At 43.0% G+C, this 19,322-nt stretch overlaps 1 protein-coding gene across 3 annotated transcripts in view; it reads left to right on the top strand.

The window, feature by feature from the left end:
* Positions 1-19,322, top strand: part of LOC119962749 (probable E3 ubiquitin-protein ligase HERC1) — a 594,360-nt gene that overhangs the window by 413,490 nt on the left and 161,548 nt on the right. For all 3 annotated transcript variants that reach the window (XM_038790765.1, XM_038790766.1, XM_038790764.1), the window contains exons 53-55: positions 9,422-9,546; positions 11,610-11,731; positions 15,508-15,714. In XM_038790765.1, the coding sequence (XP_038646693.1) occupies positions 9,422-9,546; positions 11,610-11,731; positions 15,508-15,714 (454 nt within the window). The remainder of the gene's footprint in view (positions 1-9,421; positions 9,547-11,609; positions 11,732-15,507; positions 15,715-19,322) is intronic.

Here is a 19,322-nt window from a genome sequence, read left to right as displayed (position 1 = left end):
CATTCGGGGGTGTGGAAAGAGATATGCAGGAGGGGACAGAGCATAGGGTGTCCTTATATGCTGATGACTTGTTGTTATACATGTCAGAACCGAGTGTGTCAATAGGGGGAATATTGGAGCTGCTTCGGGTATTTGGGTCTTTTTGGGGTACAAATTAAATCTAGACAAGAGTGAATATTTTGTGGTGTCTCGGCCGGAGGTGGGGGCAGGGATGGGGTTGCTGCCATTCCGGAGGGCAGGGACTCACCTTAGATACCTGAGGGTGCAGGTTGCCCGGGAGGGGGGTTGGCTCCGCAGGTACAACATTTCTATTTTGGTGGAGAGTGAAAGCTGATCTGGCAAGGTGGGATGGTATCCCTCTGTCACTGGCGGGCCGGGTACAGGCGGTTAAAATTAACGTGTTGCCATGATTTCTGTTTATCTTCCAATGCCTCTCGATTTTCCTGCCAAAGGCATTTTTCAGAGAGATTGAAGGAATGATTACCTCGTTTATATGGGGAGGGAAGGTGGCCAGAGTTAGAAAGGTGCTGCTACAGAGGGGAGGGCAGACGGGGGGTTTGAGTCTTCCCAACCTGATGTATTATTACTCGGCGGCGAATGTGGAGAAGGTGCGGAGTTGGGTCTGAGGGGTTGATTCCCAGTGGGTCAGATTGGAGGAGAGTTTGTGCAGGGGTTCGGGATTGAAGGCCCAAGCAACAGTCTGGTAATAATAGCTTCATTGAGAACTCGGAGGCAGTTTCACCAATACTTCGGGTTGGAGGCAAGGTCAAGAGAAATGCCTATTCAGGGAACCACCGATTTGAGCCAAGGAACTGGGATGGAAATTTTCGGAAATGGGAGAAGGAGATTAAGACACTAAAAGATTTGATCTTGGGAGTCAGTTTGCAGGATTGAAGGAGCTGGAAACAAAGTATGGGCTGGAGCAGGGGGGAATGTTTAAATACATGCAGGTTTGGGATTTTGCCAGAAAGGCGATACAGAGCTTCCTGGAGGAAGTGCTAACAACAGGGGGACTGGAGAAGGGGGCAGTGGCGGTTTACGGAGCTATTTTGGAAGAGAAGAAGACACCACTGGAAGGGATCAAAGCAAAGTGGGAGGAAGCATTGGGAGAGGGTATGGAGGAGGGGTTCTGGTGTAAGATGCTCCGGAGAGTGAACGCCTCCACCTCGTGCGCGAGGTTGGGGCTGATACAGCTGAAGGTGGTATATAGAGCACGCATCACAAGGACGAGGATGAGCCAACTCTTTGAAGGGGTAGAAGATGTGTGTGAACGCTGCGGGGGGGGGGCCCACAAATCGCGTTCATATGTTTTGGTCCTGTCCAAAGCTGGAGGATCACTGGAAGGAGGGTTTTAGGGTAATCTCTAAAGTGGTGCACGTGAAACTGGACCCGGGCCCTCTGGGGGCCATATTCGGGGTGTCGGACCAGCCGGGGTTGGAAATTGGTGCGGAGGAAAATGTTGTAGTCTTCGCCTCGTTGATCGCCCGAAGGCAGATTCTGATGGGATGGAGAGCAACCTCTACCCCCTGTGCCCTGGCATGGCGGGGGGACCTGTTGGAATTCTTGACTCTTGAGTAGGTTAAGTTTGAACTGAGGGAAAGGATGGAGGGGTTCTACAATTCATGGGCATTATTCATTGTGCACTTTCAAGAACTGGATAACATCGAACATGGAAGTATGGTTGCGGGGAGGGGGACTGTGTGTGTTAAACGTATCTGTGGGTGACACCTGATTCCTTTTTGTCATTGTTTATGAGAACATGCGGGCTAATGTTTGGAGTTTGGTGGGAGGATGGGATCGTTGTTATTGATATGTGGATTGGCATTATATCCGTTACTGATTATTGTTTATTGTTGGTAGGTGCAAATTTGGGAGAAAATGGAAAAGGAGGAGATAAAAAATATTAAAAATAAAGGGCTCCCCTCCTGCATCGTCCCCTCACAGTCACATCGGCGTGGTTTACAACAGCTTATGTAAGATGGGAAGCGGGCGCCAGGAACCCGCTGGGGAAAGAAAGATAAATACAGTGCCTGGGGGGTAGTGTCAAGCAACAGTGCCAGGACACCCCTCAGGGGAGCTCCATTTGGGGGAATCTCCATGTGTGTAGGGGGAAGGCTCTTTTTTTTTAAATCAAAGATTTAAAATTCTTTTTCAAAATTCCTGGCATTGATGGCTTTTTCAACCCTGCCCTGCCAGCGTGACAGCATTGGGAAACAAAAGCTGCCAGCGAGCTGCCCACCATTTTCTTGCCTCAGCCAGCACTCTGTGCAGAAATGCAAACTTTCCGCTCACTATTCCTGTTGGTGGGAGGGTCAAAAGCCAGGGGACACCGATTTAAAGTGATTGACAACACAATCAACGACGACGTGAGGAAATTCTTTTTTATATATTGTGAGTGCTTACCATTTGGAATGCACTACCTGAGAATGTGGTGGGGAAAGATATAATCGGGGATTTCACAAGGAAATTGGATAAACACCTAAAAGAGAAAGAAATTGGCAGACGATGGGGAAATGGCAGGGAAGTGGCATTAGATGTCTTGCTGAGAGCTGGCATTCACGCAAGGAGCCCAATAGCCTCCTTCTGTGTTGTAACCATTTTAAGATTCTATTACTCAATTTGTGTTCTGGTTTTATTGAATCTTGCTCAAAGGAATTGAATCCAGCCAAAAATTTAATAATTCAGATTTCTACAATAGCGTTTATTTTCTGGGTTACAGTGGAACAGAATTCTTGGGGCTTTATTCTTATTTTGGCCCACTCCCCACCACACCTAAACCTGTGTTGAGTATTAAATTTCATCCAGAAATCGAGATTTTGACCAGTGTGGGGGGGGGGGGGGGGGGGAGGTATTTCAACCTGTGGTGGCTAGTTGACAAGTACAGTGACAGAGCATCCTAATGGGCGAGGGATGATGAACTACAGCAGAAAGCCAACTCTTAAAATGGGGAGAAAGGTGAACTTCAGCATTTATTTCACTGTGCAGCAGTCATGGTGCCTAATAGATGATCCCAAATTGTGAAAATAGAAACAATTGAATTTATAATGACAAAATCGAAACAAAGTGTAACAATGAGAAATTAAATGGCACAGACTACAAATGTAGATAGATGAATGTACGGTTTTTGAAATAAGAAATAGGGGGGCAGATTTGCAACCAGCGTTCCTCACGGGGAATATATATTGACACCGGTGGGAAATCCCTCAAGACCACGGAAATGAGAATGTCGGCAGGAATATCTCATTCTGATATTTTCACCGCCCCTCGCCAGCGAGGCAACGAGGTTCCCCAATCTATTTAAAGGCCTTACCCACCATGTATTCCCCCCAGGTAGGGAATTCCCCCAAGGTTTACAACAGCTTTAGTAAAATGGGACGTTGTTGATGGGAATTCACTGGGATGCAAAGATAAGTATAGACCCCAGTGGAGAGGGACATTCCCAGGCAGTGCCCTGACACTACCAATCTGGCAGTGCCAGGGGCAGGCACTTTGGGGAACCCCTAAAGTTTGGGGGGGGGGGGACAGTTGGGAGGGGTGACCCGATGCTTCAGTGTGTGGGGGGTTGCCCTAATGCCTTCAGGGGGGATCGCCCTAATGATTTTGGAGGGGGAAGTGGGTGGTTTCCCTGATATTTGTGGGGTAGTGGCAAGTTGCCCCGATGCCTGTAAGGGGAAGGGACACCGATTTAAAGTGATTGACAACATAATTTCCCCAATACCTGTGGGAGCGGAGGAGATTGCTCCTCTCTGTGGGGTGGGTAAGGGGGAGTTTTTTCAAATGCGGGTCGGGGGGCTCTTTAAAGATGGCTTCCCGGTCTCTGTAGAGCCAGCTGCTTTGCCCCATCAGCCTGGCGGCAGAAACCATGCTCCCAAAGTCTCTGTCTACTTGAGTGCCAGAAAATCTGGAGAGAAAACATGGCTGTGCAACTGAAGCGATGCACGTCGGTTTTCTCGCTGAAACCGACACTGACAATTTATCCAAAGATTCCACCCATAGACTTTGATATTTCTATTTGTAAATTCTAAACATGCTTCAACAGAATCTGCAAATTAGCACAGTAACAATTTGGCTATGAGGCAGTGACTGTTGGATGTTTACATGTTTGGCCACCTGTACATGGCGTATGGGAGCAGTCGACCTGGGAAAATTAGGAGGGTATCAGGGAAAATGGTGGCTGGGGATCTCTGCCAAATAAATTCCCCAGATGATGACGGGTAAACTGGATTACCTGCAGGGCTATATTTACGTCACGTAGTACACAATCGTCAGTAATAAAAAGGAACTTTGAGAAGAAACGTTGCAATTTGGTCGCGATAAGCCAGATGTTCTCAACTCCTGAATGCAACACAAAAAGAACTTGGATATCAGAGATTTTTTAAAACAATATTTTCTTTTTTAAAAATATATTTTTAAGTGAATTTGAAGAATTCTAAAATTTTAAGTATTTTTCAGAAATGTTTCACATTTAGGTTTTAAGATTTCAAATTGGGCTTCATAAAAAAAGTGGGACTACTCTCCTGCTACCTCCATGCCTCTGCCATAGTTGGAGTAGGATCAGGAGGACCAACAAGGTTGAAGGATCCCAGGCTAAATGTTGCTGGCCCATGCCTTCTGATCCAGGTGGACTATTTCCGTCCTTGGCAGTACTTCAGTAGACTATTGTTCCCAAAGAAGCAATTATTGAGTTCTGCTACCGCTCCCTCCTCCCACCTGGCATGGATTTTAAAATCTGGGATAAAACTAACAATATATTTATTTTGCATTTTGTAGATTTAGCAACCAGATTTAGTCAATCAACCATTGTATGAAGTAAAGAAAAGAGAGTAATCCTGGATCATACCGTGGAAACATGGATAGGGACAGGAATGGGCCCACCGGAAAAATTCCTTACAGGCAACGGGGGAGAATTTGCTAATGATGAGTTTAGGGATATGTGTGAAAACCTAAATGTCACAGTTATGAACACGGTTGCGGAAAGCCCATTTAGTAATGGTGCGTCTGAAAGAAACCATGCAGTAATAGATGACATGCTCCAGGAAATTTTGGCAGATAGACCAAATTGCAAGTAAAATTCAGCCTTCGCATGGGCAGTGCATGCAAAGAATTTGTTGCAGATGGTTGGGGGCTATAGTCCCTATCAATTAGTCTTTGGTAGAAATCCTGAAATTCCATCCGTTTTGGATGACCATTCTCCAGCTTGGGAAGGGACTGCAATTAGCTCTGCCTTTACTGAGCATTTAAATGCATTACATAGCAGTGGAAAAGCTTTTTTGGAGGCAGACGTCTCTGAAAGAATTCGCAGAGCTTTAAGGCATAGTGTTATGCCATCAGATACCATTTTTCAGCAAGGAGACAGTAGACTATAAGAGAGACAATTTTAATGAATGGAAAGGCCCAGGAGAGATCATAGGCAGAGATGGCAAAACACTTATTTTGCAACATGGCAATCAGACTGTTAGGGTACATCCATCAAGGATAATGTATACAGATTACAAATTTTCAAGTTTAGACAGAGCAGACAGACATGATGAGGAATCGGGGTCATCTGGTACAACCGTGTTACAGAATTATGAGGACCAGTTAACTGATATAGACAGGATTTCTGTGGAGGAACACAACACTTCTGATGAATCAGAACAGGCCATTTTTCCAAAAGGACAACTGCCAAAAGTTGGTACAAAAGTGACATACTTGCCTGAAGGGTCTAGTCAATGGAAGGGCGCAACTGTTGTTAATAGAGCAGGGAAGGCCACTGGAAAGTAAAAACACTGGCTGCATGTACAGCATTCACGGGAGGGTGTCAAGACAATGGATTGGGAACACAAAGTTCAAAAATAGAGGGCACAGAAACGCAGTGCCAGTTAAGATAGTACATCGGATAGTGAACATGTTCACAGGAAAAGGTCGAGAACTATTGAAAGGACATCCCCCAGCAGAAGGAACAGATCAAGCAGTAGCAGTACAGAACGAGATACCATACGGGATAGCGTACGTAGTTTGTCACGGTCTTGGAACATGGGTAAGACTATGAATGCTACTAGGAGTAGAAGCCCACAGGCACGTGAGATTTTGGTGGCCTCCAACAAATCAGATGAAAAAATTATCGAAGATGCCAAACAGCAAGAACTGCATAGTTGGAGTGAATTTGGGGTACACAGAGAAGTACTGGATAGGGGACAAAGAGCTCTATCCCACAGATGGATTTGCATGGAAAAGGTTCTTCCAGGTGGAACTTATAAGGCAAAGGCCAGGTTTTTGGCAAGGGGATTTGAAGAAAACTTCGAAGATCAGGATTTAAGGGTAGATTCACCTATGGCAGGAAAGGTTATTTTAAATATCTTCTGGCTCTCTTAGCCATAAACACATGGGAATGCAAATCTATAGATATAAAAGCTGGCTTTTTGTAGGGGCAGCAGCTTCAGAGAGACATTTTTCTCCATCCTCCTAAAGAGGCAGCTAACACAGAAGGGGTACCCTGGAATTTGAACAAATGTGTATGTGGTTTAAATGATACGTCTAAGGTCTGGTATTTTCCAGTAAGGTCAGTTTTGTTAAAGTTAGGCCGTTGCCAGTTGAAAGCAGATCCAGCAATGTTTTACTGGCACCTTAAAGGCGGTCTTTCTGGCCTCTTTCTGATGCATGTTCATGATCTTTTGTGGGGTGGGACTCGTGATTTCGAAGCTATTGTAACATCTGGGTTGAGGAAAGAATTCAGGGTTGGAAGTCAGACTTCCGGTGCATTTAAATATATTGGACTGGAAATTGGACAGACTAAGTTAGGGGCAACTTTACGTCAACAATCTTATTTGGAGAGCGTCAGCCCAAATACAGTTAGTCATAGTTGGGTTTCACATAAAGTTGCAGTGGTTTCAAAGATGGAAAATGAGCAACTGCGAAGTTTAATTAGGTAACTGAATTGGTTAGATAGACAGATTAGACCGGACGCTAGTTTTGATGTCTTGGAGTTGAGTACAAAAATGAATGATCATAAAGTGGAAGACATAATGAGGGCAAATAAAGCATTGGTCAAATTAAAAATGCAGGCGCGTGTTTAGAGGTTCTTGGTTTTAGGTGATCTTAGGTACTTGAAACTCCTAGTTCATAGTGATGCATCTTATGCAAATTTATTTGATGGGGTTTCAAGCGCAGGAGGTTTTATAATTTTCCTTCTGGGGAACAATGGTAAATGTTGCCCTCTTGTGTGGGAAACAAAGAAAATAAGGAGAGTGGTCAAAAGCACTTTGGCTACTGGGACTTCAAGCCTTGTAGAGGCGGTGGATATGGACTTTTATATCTCTCATATTAACAAACATTTTGGGATTCGGGGATTTGGGTAGCATACCCTTTGAGTGTCACATTGACAATAAGTCCCTGTGGGAAAATGTGCACTCTACAAAACATGTCAATGAGAAAAGGCGAAGGATAGACATCGCAAGTTTGAAGCAGATGTTGGACAGAGTGGAGATAACAAAAATTAAATGGGTCGACAGTAGCTATCAATTATCTGACTGTTTAATGAAAAGAGGGGTTAGTTAACAGTTTGTTAAAAAAAGAGGGAGGAAATTGCATGTGTTTTTGAGTTTCTTGTAATTTTGTTTTCACCAAATCATTTTTTTTCGCCAAGGAAGGGGAGACTGTTAAGGAATGGGTTAAGAAACATTCCAATTAGATGTCTCATTGATCCAATGATTGGCACTGCTTTGGAAAGGGGCTACATGTGACCTTGGAGGCATGTGATGTGATGATAGAGTTTGGTGCTGAGTGTGTTCAAAGAAAAATAAAGGTGTTTGGGAAAAGGAGCGGAGCTCTTGACTCTTTACTCAACAGCAGCCGGAGGCTAACAATCCTTACTTAAATATAAAGACCAAAACTGCACATAACATTCTAGGTGTGGTTTCGCAAAAGTCCTGCATAATTGCAACAATGCTTCTTTCTTGTTGTACTGCATTCTCCTTCCAGTAAAGGGAAATATGCCATTTGCTTGCTGTATGTGCATCGACCTGCAGTCACTGAAAACAAGAATGCAGGTGCAACCAGAAATTAAGAAGGCAAATTATATAGAAAATAGAAGTAGAAGGAGGCCATTCGGTCCTTCGAGCCTGCTCTGCCATTCATTGTGATCGTTGATGATCATCAAGTTCAATACCCTGTGCCTTCCTTCCATATCCCTTTTAGCCCCAAGAGTTCTATCTAATTCCTTCTTGAAATTACACAATGTTTTGGCCTGAACTACTTTCTGTGGTATCGAATTCCACAGATTCGCCACTCTCTGGGTGAAAACATTTCTCCTCGCCTTCATTGCAAGAGGACTTGAGTATAGGGACAAAAATGTCTTACTGCAGCTGTACATGGCTTTGATAAGACACACCTGGAGTACTGTGTGCAGTTTTTGTTTCCCTAGCTAATAAAAGATATACTTGCTGCAGAGTAAGTGCAGTGAAGGTTCACCAGTTGACTCCCGGGATGGCGGGATTGTCATATAAAGTGGAATTGGATCGACTAGGCCTGTATTCACTTGAATTTAGAAGAATGAGACGGGACCTCATTGAAACACATAGAATTCTGACAGGGCTGAACAGATTGGATGCAGGGATGATGTTTCCTCTGGCTAAGGTTTCTAGGACAAGGGGGTTAAAGTCTCAGGATACAGGGTAGGCCATCTGGGACTAAGATGAGGAGAAACGTCTTCACCCAGAGGATGGTGAACCAGTGGAATTCTGGACCACTGAAGGCTGAGGAGGCAAGTGATTGAGCATATTGAAGGAGGAAATAGATAGATTTCTAGATGCTCCAGGAGAATGGGGTGAGTGTGGGAGTAAGGTGTTGAGATAGCGGATCAGCCACTATCATATTGAATGGCAGAGCTGGAAATTACCTACTCCTGCTCCTATTTTCTATGTCTCTATGCTAACCCTTTATTTCCTTGTAACTGCACCAAGTCTCTCTGAACACCAACATTTACAAGTTTCACCCCTTTTAAAAAATATTCTGCCTTTCTATTATGGCGAAAGTGAATAACGTCAGACTTCTCCACATTACACTCTATCTGCCATTTTGTTGCCCATTTGCTTAACCGACCTCTATATCTCGGAATTCTTCCTGCTTTCTGTCTCCCTTCTTTCTTGAATAATGGTGTTACATTTGCTAATTTCCAATATGCTTGGGACTGTTCCATCCTGTTTTTGTATTCTTGACTAATTTGCTCTCATTTTATTTTTATCACTTTTTTAGTGATTCTTTGATGGTTTCGAAATACACCCAATCCTCAGACTTTCTACTATACTTTGCAACATTATAAGCCTTTTTCATTCTAATACTATCCTTAACCTCCTTAGTGAGTCACAAATGGACAGTGGTATTAATTATGCTCTTAGACTAATGAAAAGTACCTAATCTCTGTCTATTTTGATTTCAATAACAGGTCGTAAGTTCTTCCTGGTCAATCAAGGGTTTGCTAGCCACAAGTGCCCTGGATGGAACCATTCGCCTGTGGACTTTAACAAAAAACACAGTTTCTTTAATGCAAACTATTTGCTTTAAAGTTTGGTATGTTTACATGGGTTTTACAAACATATCTTGATCTTGTAATGCATACTTTGTTAATATTTTGGCAAATGCATGTGCGAGACATGTTGAAGTTTGGCAGTTGGTATATGTCCTGAAAACTATAGAACACTCCAGAAATAGGTTATAGGTTCACCGACAATTATATTTCAAACCCACAGAATACCCTCGAGGGGCTGAATGGCCTGCTCCTGTTCCTTGTTCATATGTTTGTATGCCAAGGCACCAAGACTACTTACGGCAGTTTTGGTAATGGACATACTGATGTTCCTTCACCACTGACTCCAGTTTTCCCAAAAGTAAAGCTTCCAGAAATGGCACCATTAATCCTTCCTGATTTCCTCAACTTATTTTTACCAGTGATCTGGTCCAGTTCTGAAGAAAGATCATTGACCTGAAATGTTAACTTGTTTCTTTCCCTGGATGTGGTGCCAGACCTGCTGCAAATTTCTTGGATTCTTATTTCAGATTTCCAACATCAGTATTTTATTATTGTAGTTGGTGGCAAGGTGCCAAACTGGCATTTTTTGCATGCGTGCGCAATTGGGCCGGGGTTGCCCTCCGTGGGTGTTGTGGGATTTTGGGGGGCGATGGCAGGAGACCCTCCCATGTTGTGTTTGGACAGGGTGGGCAGGTCAGTTATTCTTTTCAGAAACGGCGTCCCAATCTCTCGCTACAATGGGAAGTTCCGACGAGTGGAGATCCCCATTGTAAAAAACGGGCTCACATTCCCCGTTTAGATCCCTTATTCAAAGGGGGTTGCGTTGGATAGCCATGTGTTTCTCGGCTGCTCGCTTGGGGACTTTGTCCATTTTGGGAAGTTTGTGTCCCAAGTGTTGTTAGATAGTCGTGGGGAACTCATCGGCAAAGCTCCAGGAAACTCCCAACAAAACCTGCCACTTCAAAAGCTTTCAGTAAATAGCGTCCTAATGTCTCGTTTGTATGACCCATGCTTGAGACAATGCAGTACTCCATCAGTACTGCACTGAAGTATCAACTTAGATTACAGTTGAAGTCCTGGAGTGAGGTTTGATGCTATCATCAAGCCAAGCTGACTCATGGGTGGGAATTTGAGCAATGGGTGAGTTTGGGTCAAGTGGAATGTAATAGTATTGAGAATTTAAAACTCAATTTCTGGTTTTGATTGAGGCAGGTAGGTAACCAACTTGCTATAAGCGATGTATTGGTCATTTATGTATTATAACGTGGTTGCATTCCTCCGAAATAATTTCTATTTTACATTTCGCCCTGACCAGTCGGGCTTCCTCGGCCTTGGGAAATGCAGCAGCAAGCGGGAGGTGAGAACTGCTGCATCCTGCTTTACGTGTCTTCCGAATACCTTTTCACTTCTCTGCTGGATCAAGTTTATCTGCCTATCCCCATTGCCCAAAAGCAACCTGTATATGAGGGGGAGGCAGTGGTGTAGTGATATTGTTGCTGGACTAATAATCCAGACCCAAAGTCATGCTCTGGGAACCTGGGTTCGAATCCTGCTTCGACAGGTGGTGAAATTTGAATTCAGTAAAAACCTGGAATTAAAAGTCTGAAGATGACCATGAAACCAATGTCGATTGTCAGAACCCATCTGGTTCGCTAACATCCTTTAGGGAATGAAATCTGTTGTGAATACCTGGTCTGGCCTACATATAACTCCAGATCCACAGCAATCTGGTTGATTCTTAATTGCCTTCAGGATGGGCAATAAATGGTGCCCACACCCCATGAACAAATAAAAATTACACGTCCACCCTCTGGCCACAGGCTCTCACTGACCTGAACTTTCTCCTTTGTATTTTTTGTTCTGAATGTCTCTCAACCGTCCCCACAATATCTCTTCCTCTCCACATGCTCGGGAAAAAATAGCGGTACCATTTTCAATTTGGCAGGCACTGAGGGAAGCCCATTCTCAAAACAGCCTTCCCGCATCCTCCCTGTAATTATCAGGGCTGTGTAGTTGTATTTATATATTTAGCAGAGAACAAACAATGCAATTTTGGTAATCATTGTGAAATCTCCTTTTATTGCCCTTTTTATGATCCTGTCAGTGAGGACTCAGATAAGAGTACGCCTACAGGTGATATCAATTTGTCTCCTGTACGCTGGAGTACAAGCGGTGGATTCTTGGCAGTTTCGCAAGACAAAATAATCAACATATATCTAGTGGACGGTAAGAAAGCGATAATAAATATAATCCATTGCATACACTGCCTCCTTATTTTGGAACATTATTTTCATTACATTGTTGTGTGTTAATGTGTCAAAATGTCTAAATGCCAAATTGATTGCACAGTATTCAGAAGTAGTTAATGCACAGGAACAGCCAATTCAGTACAACAAGTCTAGGCTAGGGTTTATGTGACACACGAAGGCTCTTCCCACCATTTTTCAATTAACCCCATCAACACATCCTTTCGATTGCTTACTCCTTTGTGTATTTATCTAGCTTCCCCTTAAATGTATCTCGGATGGTTGCCTCAGCTTCTCCTTGTAGCTGGTTCCACACTGTAACCACCCTCTCAATGGATTAATGGTTATCTTATGATAATAACTCCTAATTCTGTCTCATCTGCAAGTGGAAAACATGGGCTGGATTCTCCGCCGCACCACTTTACTGCCCCGACCCGCCAGCGGAATTCTCTGTTACGCCGGCTAGAAATGGGGTTTCCCATTGTGGGACAGCCCCACAGCGTCGGGAAACTCCCGGGCGCCGGCAAAACGGAAAATCCCGCCGGCGTAGAATCCAGCCCCATATTTTCAGCATCTGCCCTAGCAAATCCTCTCATGATCTTAAAGACCTCTATCAACTCACTCTCAATTTTCTGTCCTCTAAAGAAAATAGCCTGACTCTCTGAGTTCTGATATTTGCCTAAACCTTTTTTGTGCTAATACCTCTATTTATTTTTTATAATATAAAGAGTAGAACTGTTCATGGTACTCCAGGTGTGTTCTAACCATGCGGAAACAAGTTGCTGTGTCTGCCAGGCATATAGCATGAGAATGTCTCTTTCTGAACAGTAAGGTTGTCACCGTTTGCTAACGTGAAAGCTATTGATAAAAAGCACGTAGGTGGAAAATTGATTTAGTTTTCAAATATCTTCACTGCAAATGAATATTTATTTGAAAACCTTAATGCTTATTCATTGTTAGACACAGCAAAGTGGAAAATGGAATTTGCTTTTTAAAACAATATAGATTTTGCTTCACATTTTAGGAATTACTGACCAAACATTCTAAAACTAGACACTAGATTCTTATCAAGCGGATGGTATATGATCCTCTCTCATCTGCCTGAATGAAAACTTAAATATTTAAAGGAGATTGGACATGTATTATTCCGTGTCACTGTTCACCTCAAATACCATATACAAGCTGGCATGGGGAAGCGGTCATTACTCCTTCACAAAGCACCGCTGTTATAATCAGAGTTTCCTTGTATGTTGGGTGTTCTGAAACTTTTTTTCTGTTTAACAGGAAGCCATAGGGTTTTGTAATCCAAGTGTTCTTTTCTGGTAGATACTGACCAGTTTTGCTGAAAATACATTTCTATAAGCATAGAAGCAAGGAAAGAGTGTAAGAGTAAAGATTATTCGCCGATTTGTGGTTTCCTCCTTATGACGAGTAGGACAGGAGAATTTAAGGTAATTAATAACAGCAGAAAAAAGAATTGGCGAATCTTCAGGAACTAGAGAACGTAGTCCACACCGTTAACAACGACAACGAGAAAAAGAGGGATGTTCAGCAGTCAGAATTTAGGGAGCTCGGCAGGAAATTAGCAAGCAAGAGCTCAAAAGTAGTAATCTCCAGATTACTCCTGATACTACATGCAGATGAGTATAGGAATAGGAGGATTAGGCAGATAAACACATGGCTGGAAAGATGGCGCCAGCTTTAGATTCTAGTGACATTGGGATCAGCTCTGGGGAAAATGGGACCTATACGGGTCCGACAGGTTGCACATAAACACAGCTGAGGTGATTTTCTAGTGTTATTGGGTAAAGTTTAAACTGACTTGGCAGGTGTTGAGAACCAGGAGATAATATAGAGAGGAATACCAAGAATACTGGGAGAAATACTTTGCCTTTCCAGGGTAATTTGAAGGAGACTAAGATCTTCTCAGGTCTGAAAGTGAGAGCTTTTGCCCACTTAACATGTTACACAGTGAACAGTGATCTGATCAGGACAGCCATTGTCCTGCAGAATAGCTTTGATGTATTCTATTTCTGCATCAGCAATGGTAAGGGCCCTATTTATAAGCTGGTCGGTTCAGTGCCAGATATATAGGCCGTAAGTCCTAACAATTGGCTGATCGAATCAAACAGCATGCTTCTTTGGTTGTTCATAATAGGCAGAAATAGAGAATATACTCAACCTGCCTACGCTTGTAAAACCCAAAACAATACATCTACTCTAAGATGTTATTCTGCGATTGGACAACACTTGCTGAAAGTTCCGGAGTGTGCTGGTAGCTACACGAACGACTAGTTTAAGTTAATCATTCAAGCTCATAACCTAGCTTATGTATGCTTGCTAGAAGTGTAAAGGACCTGCTCTCTGAAAAGGATGATGTTCAAGTCTTGTGCCCTTTTTGAATTACCTGGCAACTTGGGGAGCCTATAGTTATTTGTTGCCCTCGCCATGGCTCAGCCAATCGTAGCCAACTTCCCAACTAATCAGCACCATCTTTCCGTTAAATAAATTGTTGGCACTGTTTGAAATTTGACATTCTTCCATTTGTCCTGATGAGTCCAAGGTGAAAAGCTTTGACCAACATGTCTTTTTCTTCACTCAGAGGGTTGTCAATCTTTGGAATTCCCTGTCCCATAGTGTTAAGATGCTCTGTTGTTGAGAATAGTTAAGACTACAAAAGACAGATTTTTGATCCCTCAGGGAATCCAGCCAGATAGGAGGCAGGTGAGAAAAAGGCTTTGAGCCAAAAGATCAGCCATTATCGTATTGAATATTAGAGCAGGTTCAAGGGGTCAAATGGACTTTTCCTTTTTCTATTTCTTATGTTCTTTGTTTGCCCTTTTAAATATCATGCATCCTTTACATTCCATCCGACCCGCTGAGAAACCGCTCCCTGCACTAGTGTACCAAATCTTTGAAGTTTGATCATGTGTACATCTCTGTCTGTGGGTACTCTATTACTCACTCATATTGATCCAGATTTAGCTGTAGTAATTGTCATAATTCACTGTTATTACTTTGCTGAAACTGAAGTGCAGAGAAATGCCATATCTGGGCATTGCTGTCAATAATTCTGCAATTTCCCTGACTTGACTAGAACCTCCACTCTCACACCATCACTCTCTCTAATGACCTTCAAAAAAGTTGTCTTGTTGAATGAGGTGTAGAGTTTGTAATGACAAGCTGAGTTCATAATTATTGCTGAACAGCCTTATTGGGCCGGATAAGCTAATTCTACACTAATGGAATGTCAACATTTTCACATTTTAAAAGTTCACATTTTTAAATATCTATTTCAATCATTTCAGTTTCTGTCTTAATCCCATATGTATGTCCCAATAATTCATTTTGTTAACTTGAACATTTAATCGAAAGTGAAATTCAGTGCATTATTACTCCTGGTTTGCAGTCTTTGAGAATATTTCAATATAATTGGCTGCTTACCCTGCTGGATGAAATCACTTTTGCTGCACAGCTGGAATTCACTTTCCTTGGAGAGAGATTCAAAATGGTATTATTAAGAAATGGAAAGTGCATATGCAGAGATTGCTGGATCTTAGTGGCAGCTATCATCAAGGTCAGTGGTGCCAACACTGCTTTGCTGTTGTCTGGAATTCTGGCCACTGTGTTTGCATCTTGCTCTGCCTGACTTTTTCCTTATGTTCTCTATTCCTGGAGGTCTCCTTTTTCCCCTGTCTGCCTCCTGTATGTTGTATCGCTTTCTGCAAGTTAACAAACTTTTTTTTTCTTCCAAAGGGAATCAAATCCATGTGAAGATTCAGCCTTCCTGGGTAACTACTTTAACCTGGGCGGATGTCCAAACACCATTTTTAAGCAAAGGGAATAGCAGACAAGCTGAGTTTCTATTAGTGGGTCGACTGGATGGATCAATTGGCTGCATTGAAGTTACAGAAACATCTGTTTCTGACACGATTGAACTAGTGCATTGTCAGAGAAAAGATGGTATGTTCAAATGCTGGCAACCTCAACCTACATCCTATCACTTCATGGCATAGTACTGACATTTCAACAAAATGTTGCACTTCGATAGTTGTGACAAAGGTCTTAGCAGTTCTCAGCAAATATTTCCTGATTATTTATTTTGTTGTATTTGCTCCAGGTGTTACCTTATAAAGCCCATAATTTTAGCTTGCCCTTACACGAGGTATTTCCAGTTGAGAGACATCCCATCATTTCTTGCAGTAAATTTATCTTCAGCCTTGTACATGGATGCTACCAGGGCAGCAATAAAGGTGGGGAGGAGGCTGACGGGGCAGGGTGGCTCTGTTGGATTGAACATAGATAATGCAGAAATACTGAAAAACCTGATGGACCTCAGAGTTGGAAAATCGTCTTGCCTGTGTGGAATACATTCTAGGTCGATGAAGGAAGTTAGGGTGAACATTTTAGGTGCTCTGGCTGCCATTTTCCAGTTCTCCTTGGATATATGGATGATGTCAGCTTATTAGATTGGCAAAAAAGGACAGAGATAATAAGTTTTAAAATGTTTTAACACAAACCAGTTGCTGTGATCTAGAATATGCTATCGGCAAGGCCTAGGAAGCAGGTTCAGTAGTGACTTTCTAAAGGGAGGCCTATGGAGAAAGAGTAGAATGGAACTTCAAAGGCACAATGGGCTGAATAGTCTCCATGTGTGGCATATAATTCTAATATGCTTGAACTTTTCTCATTAGTTCAGCATTAGTAGCACTACTCTGAGTTGACATTCAGCATCTTCCTTGCAGAGAATATTCCAAAAGTATCTAGTTTTCTGCTTCCCTGGACCATAAAGCAGTCAGCTAAATGCATGTTTCACATGCCTCTGCTCCTCCAATGTGGTTTCGACAGTTCACTGAATAATATTTTTTAAATGACCATTTTTCAAACTAACTTCTTTGAGACATTGAGCTGTAATATCACAGTGTTTATGCCTGATTTGCACGATTTGCTGTACAAGTAATATATTTTATAGTTGCTATAATTTTATATAATGTACGCCACACCTTCAAGTTCCTTCTTATAAACATTGTATAAAATGTTCAACCTCTGAGGACTTTTATATGATAATCAAGTGTGATACTAAAGCAAACCTGATTAAGGCAAACTCTGAAAAGCCTCTTTAAAAAAAAAAACCCCTCAATAAAATAAAGGGATGAATTTTACACTTTTCATCAGGGAAGACGGCTCACCAGCTCCCACCCCCACTTTTAAAGGTACCGAATAAACCATCCATCAGGCAAATAGCAGCTGCCTGGTGGGACACTCGTCAGCAACCCATGAGAAGGGTGGGCAAGCGTACCACACCGGGACTCCAATGCAGGCCATCCAGAGTGAGGGGTCGGACCATGAACCGGAAGTCAATCGCAACCACCCATTTAAAAGCAGCCTGATTTAGGTTAACTGCACAGTATTCAGTGGTCTTGAAGCAGTAATTTGGAGCAAGAAGACTTGTAAATCAATTGAAGTATGAAGCAACAACGGGTAAGAACTTGTTCTTATATTTTTGTGATTATTGTGAAGACAGTGTATTATTCAGGATTGTTGCCAGGGAGGAAAAACATTTGATTAAACTGTCCCATTATGAATAACATGAGTTTAGAAAAAGATTCAAATTTTGCCCTTCAACTTTCTCCACAGATGTTGTGAGACCACTATGTTGCGGAGTGAATGGAGGTACCAGCTGTGGAGGTGCCCTAGATCAGCCCTGGTTTGATAATTACTCCCCGTGAGTCCTTCTCCAGCATGTAATTGATCTGTGGGAGGTCCTCATGCCTGCTGACAGGAAGAGAAGATCTCCCAGCCAGACCAAAGCTGGCTGGAGAAAAGTCATGGAGGTAATGAGCAGCGGGAGGTTATCCACAGGATATGGCTGCAGTGCTGTGAAAAGATACACCAACCTCTTATCATCTGCCAGGGTAAGTTTGCAACCATTTTGCACATGGGCTTATGTGGGAGGGTGTGTTGTGTGTGAAACATAGGATTGTCTAGTATCTTGACCAAGTGCAAAAAATGGCATGAAACAGACGTGCCACTCTGCATGGCAATGGAGCATTTTGGCAATATGAGGTGGTGAGGGGTTGGCGGTACAACACCTGTTAGTTAGCAAGGATCTTTGAGAGTTGCTAGCTGCCAGCAAATGACATGTTGGGCACACAATTGAAAACAACATTTTTCCACAACAGGTTAATTACAATGTCCCATCGCATTTGCAGGAGCAAAGTGCACATAGTGCTTGAGAGAAGGCCAGGACCAGAGGTATTCACTCCTCTGTAGGAGGAAGAGCTAGAGTTGGCAGTGAACCAGTGGAGTTGCACCATTGGCAAGGCGAGGTTGGAAGATAGAATAGAATCACAGAAAAGTTACAGCACAGAAGGAGGCCATTCGGCCAAACTTGTCCATGCCAGCCCGAGGACACACAGATGCCCTTTCTTTTTTTTTCTTTATAAAAAAGTGAGTACCCAATTCATTTTTTCCAATTAAGGGCCAATTTAGCATGGCCAATCCACCTAACCTGCACATCTTTGGGCTGTGGGGGCGAAACCCATGCAAACACGGGGAGAATGTGCAAACGCCACATGGACAGTGACCCAGAGCCGGGATCAAACCTCCTTTTTCCTGCAATGCTGAGTGGACGAGTGGGTTAGCCCGTGAGGCAACACTGCACCACTGTGCTGCCTCCAGATGCCCTTTCTAACCCCACATTCCTGTGCCCAGTCCATAGCCTTGTTGCTTAGAGCACTTACGGTGCAGGTCCAGGTACTTTTTAAAAGAGTTTATGGTCTCTGCCTCCACCATCAACTTGGGCAGCAATTTTCAGACAGCCACTACCCTCTGCAAGTTTGTACACCTCAATTAAGTCACCCCCTCAGCCTTCTTTGTTCCAAAGAAAATAACCCCAACCTATCCAATCTTTCCTCGTCGCTCCACCTTTCTGGTCCTGGCATAATTCTTGTAAACCTCCTCTGTACTCTCTCCAAAGCAATTAATTACGTCCTTCCTGTAACATGGTGACCAGAACTGCACACAATACTCCGTTCTAGCCTCACCAGTGTTTTATACAATTCCAACATTATATCCTTACTTTTATATTCTATACCTCTGCCAAATGCTTTCTTAACAACCTTGTCTATTTGGACTGCTGTCTTTAGGGACCTGTGTACTTGTACGCCAAGATCTCTCACTTTATCTACCCCTCGTAGTAAATTGCCATTTGTTGTGTACTCCCTATAACTATGTTAAATTCCATCTGCACTTTATCATCCACTCCACCAATCCATCTATATCATTCTGGAGATGGTAGCTAACCTCTACTCTGTCCACCATTCGGCCAATCTTTGTGTCATCTGCAAATTTGCCAATCGTGTTCCCCACATTCACGTCCAAACCGTTAATATGTAACGCAAACAGTAAAATGGCCCTGGGGTGGTGATATGCCAAGGGTGCGTTGCTTTCTCCTGCAATGCTGAGTGTACGGGGGGTAGCAGGGAAAACTGGGGAAGGTAGCAGGAGATAGCATTGATGGGTTTGGACTATGAAACTTGTAGAATTTAGGAAGGAATGTGTGTTTCAAT

This window comes from Scyliorhinus canicula, chromosome 3 (genome assembly GCF_902713615.1).
Source record: "Scyliorhinus canicula chromosome 3, sScyCan1.1, whole genome shotgun sequence".
NCBI classification, from domain to species: domain Eukaryota; kingdom Metazoa; phylum Chordata; class Chondrichthyes; order Carcharhiniformes; family Scyliorhinidae; genus Scyliorhinus; species Scyliorhinus canicula.
Note: the sequence above shows the minus strand (reverse complement) of the source record. Positions and strands in the feature narration are given on the sequence as shown.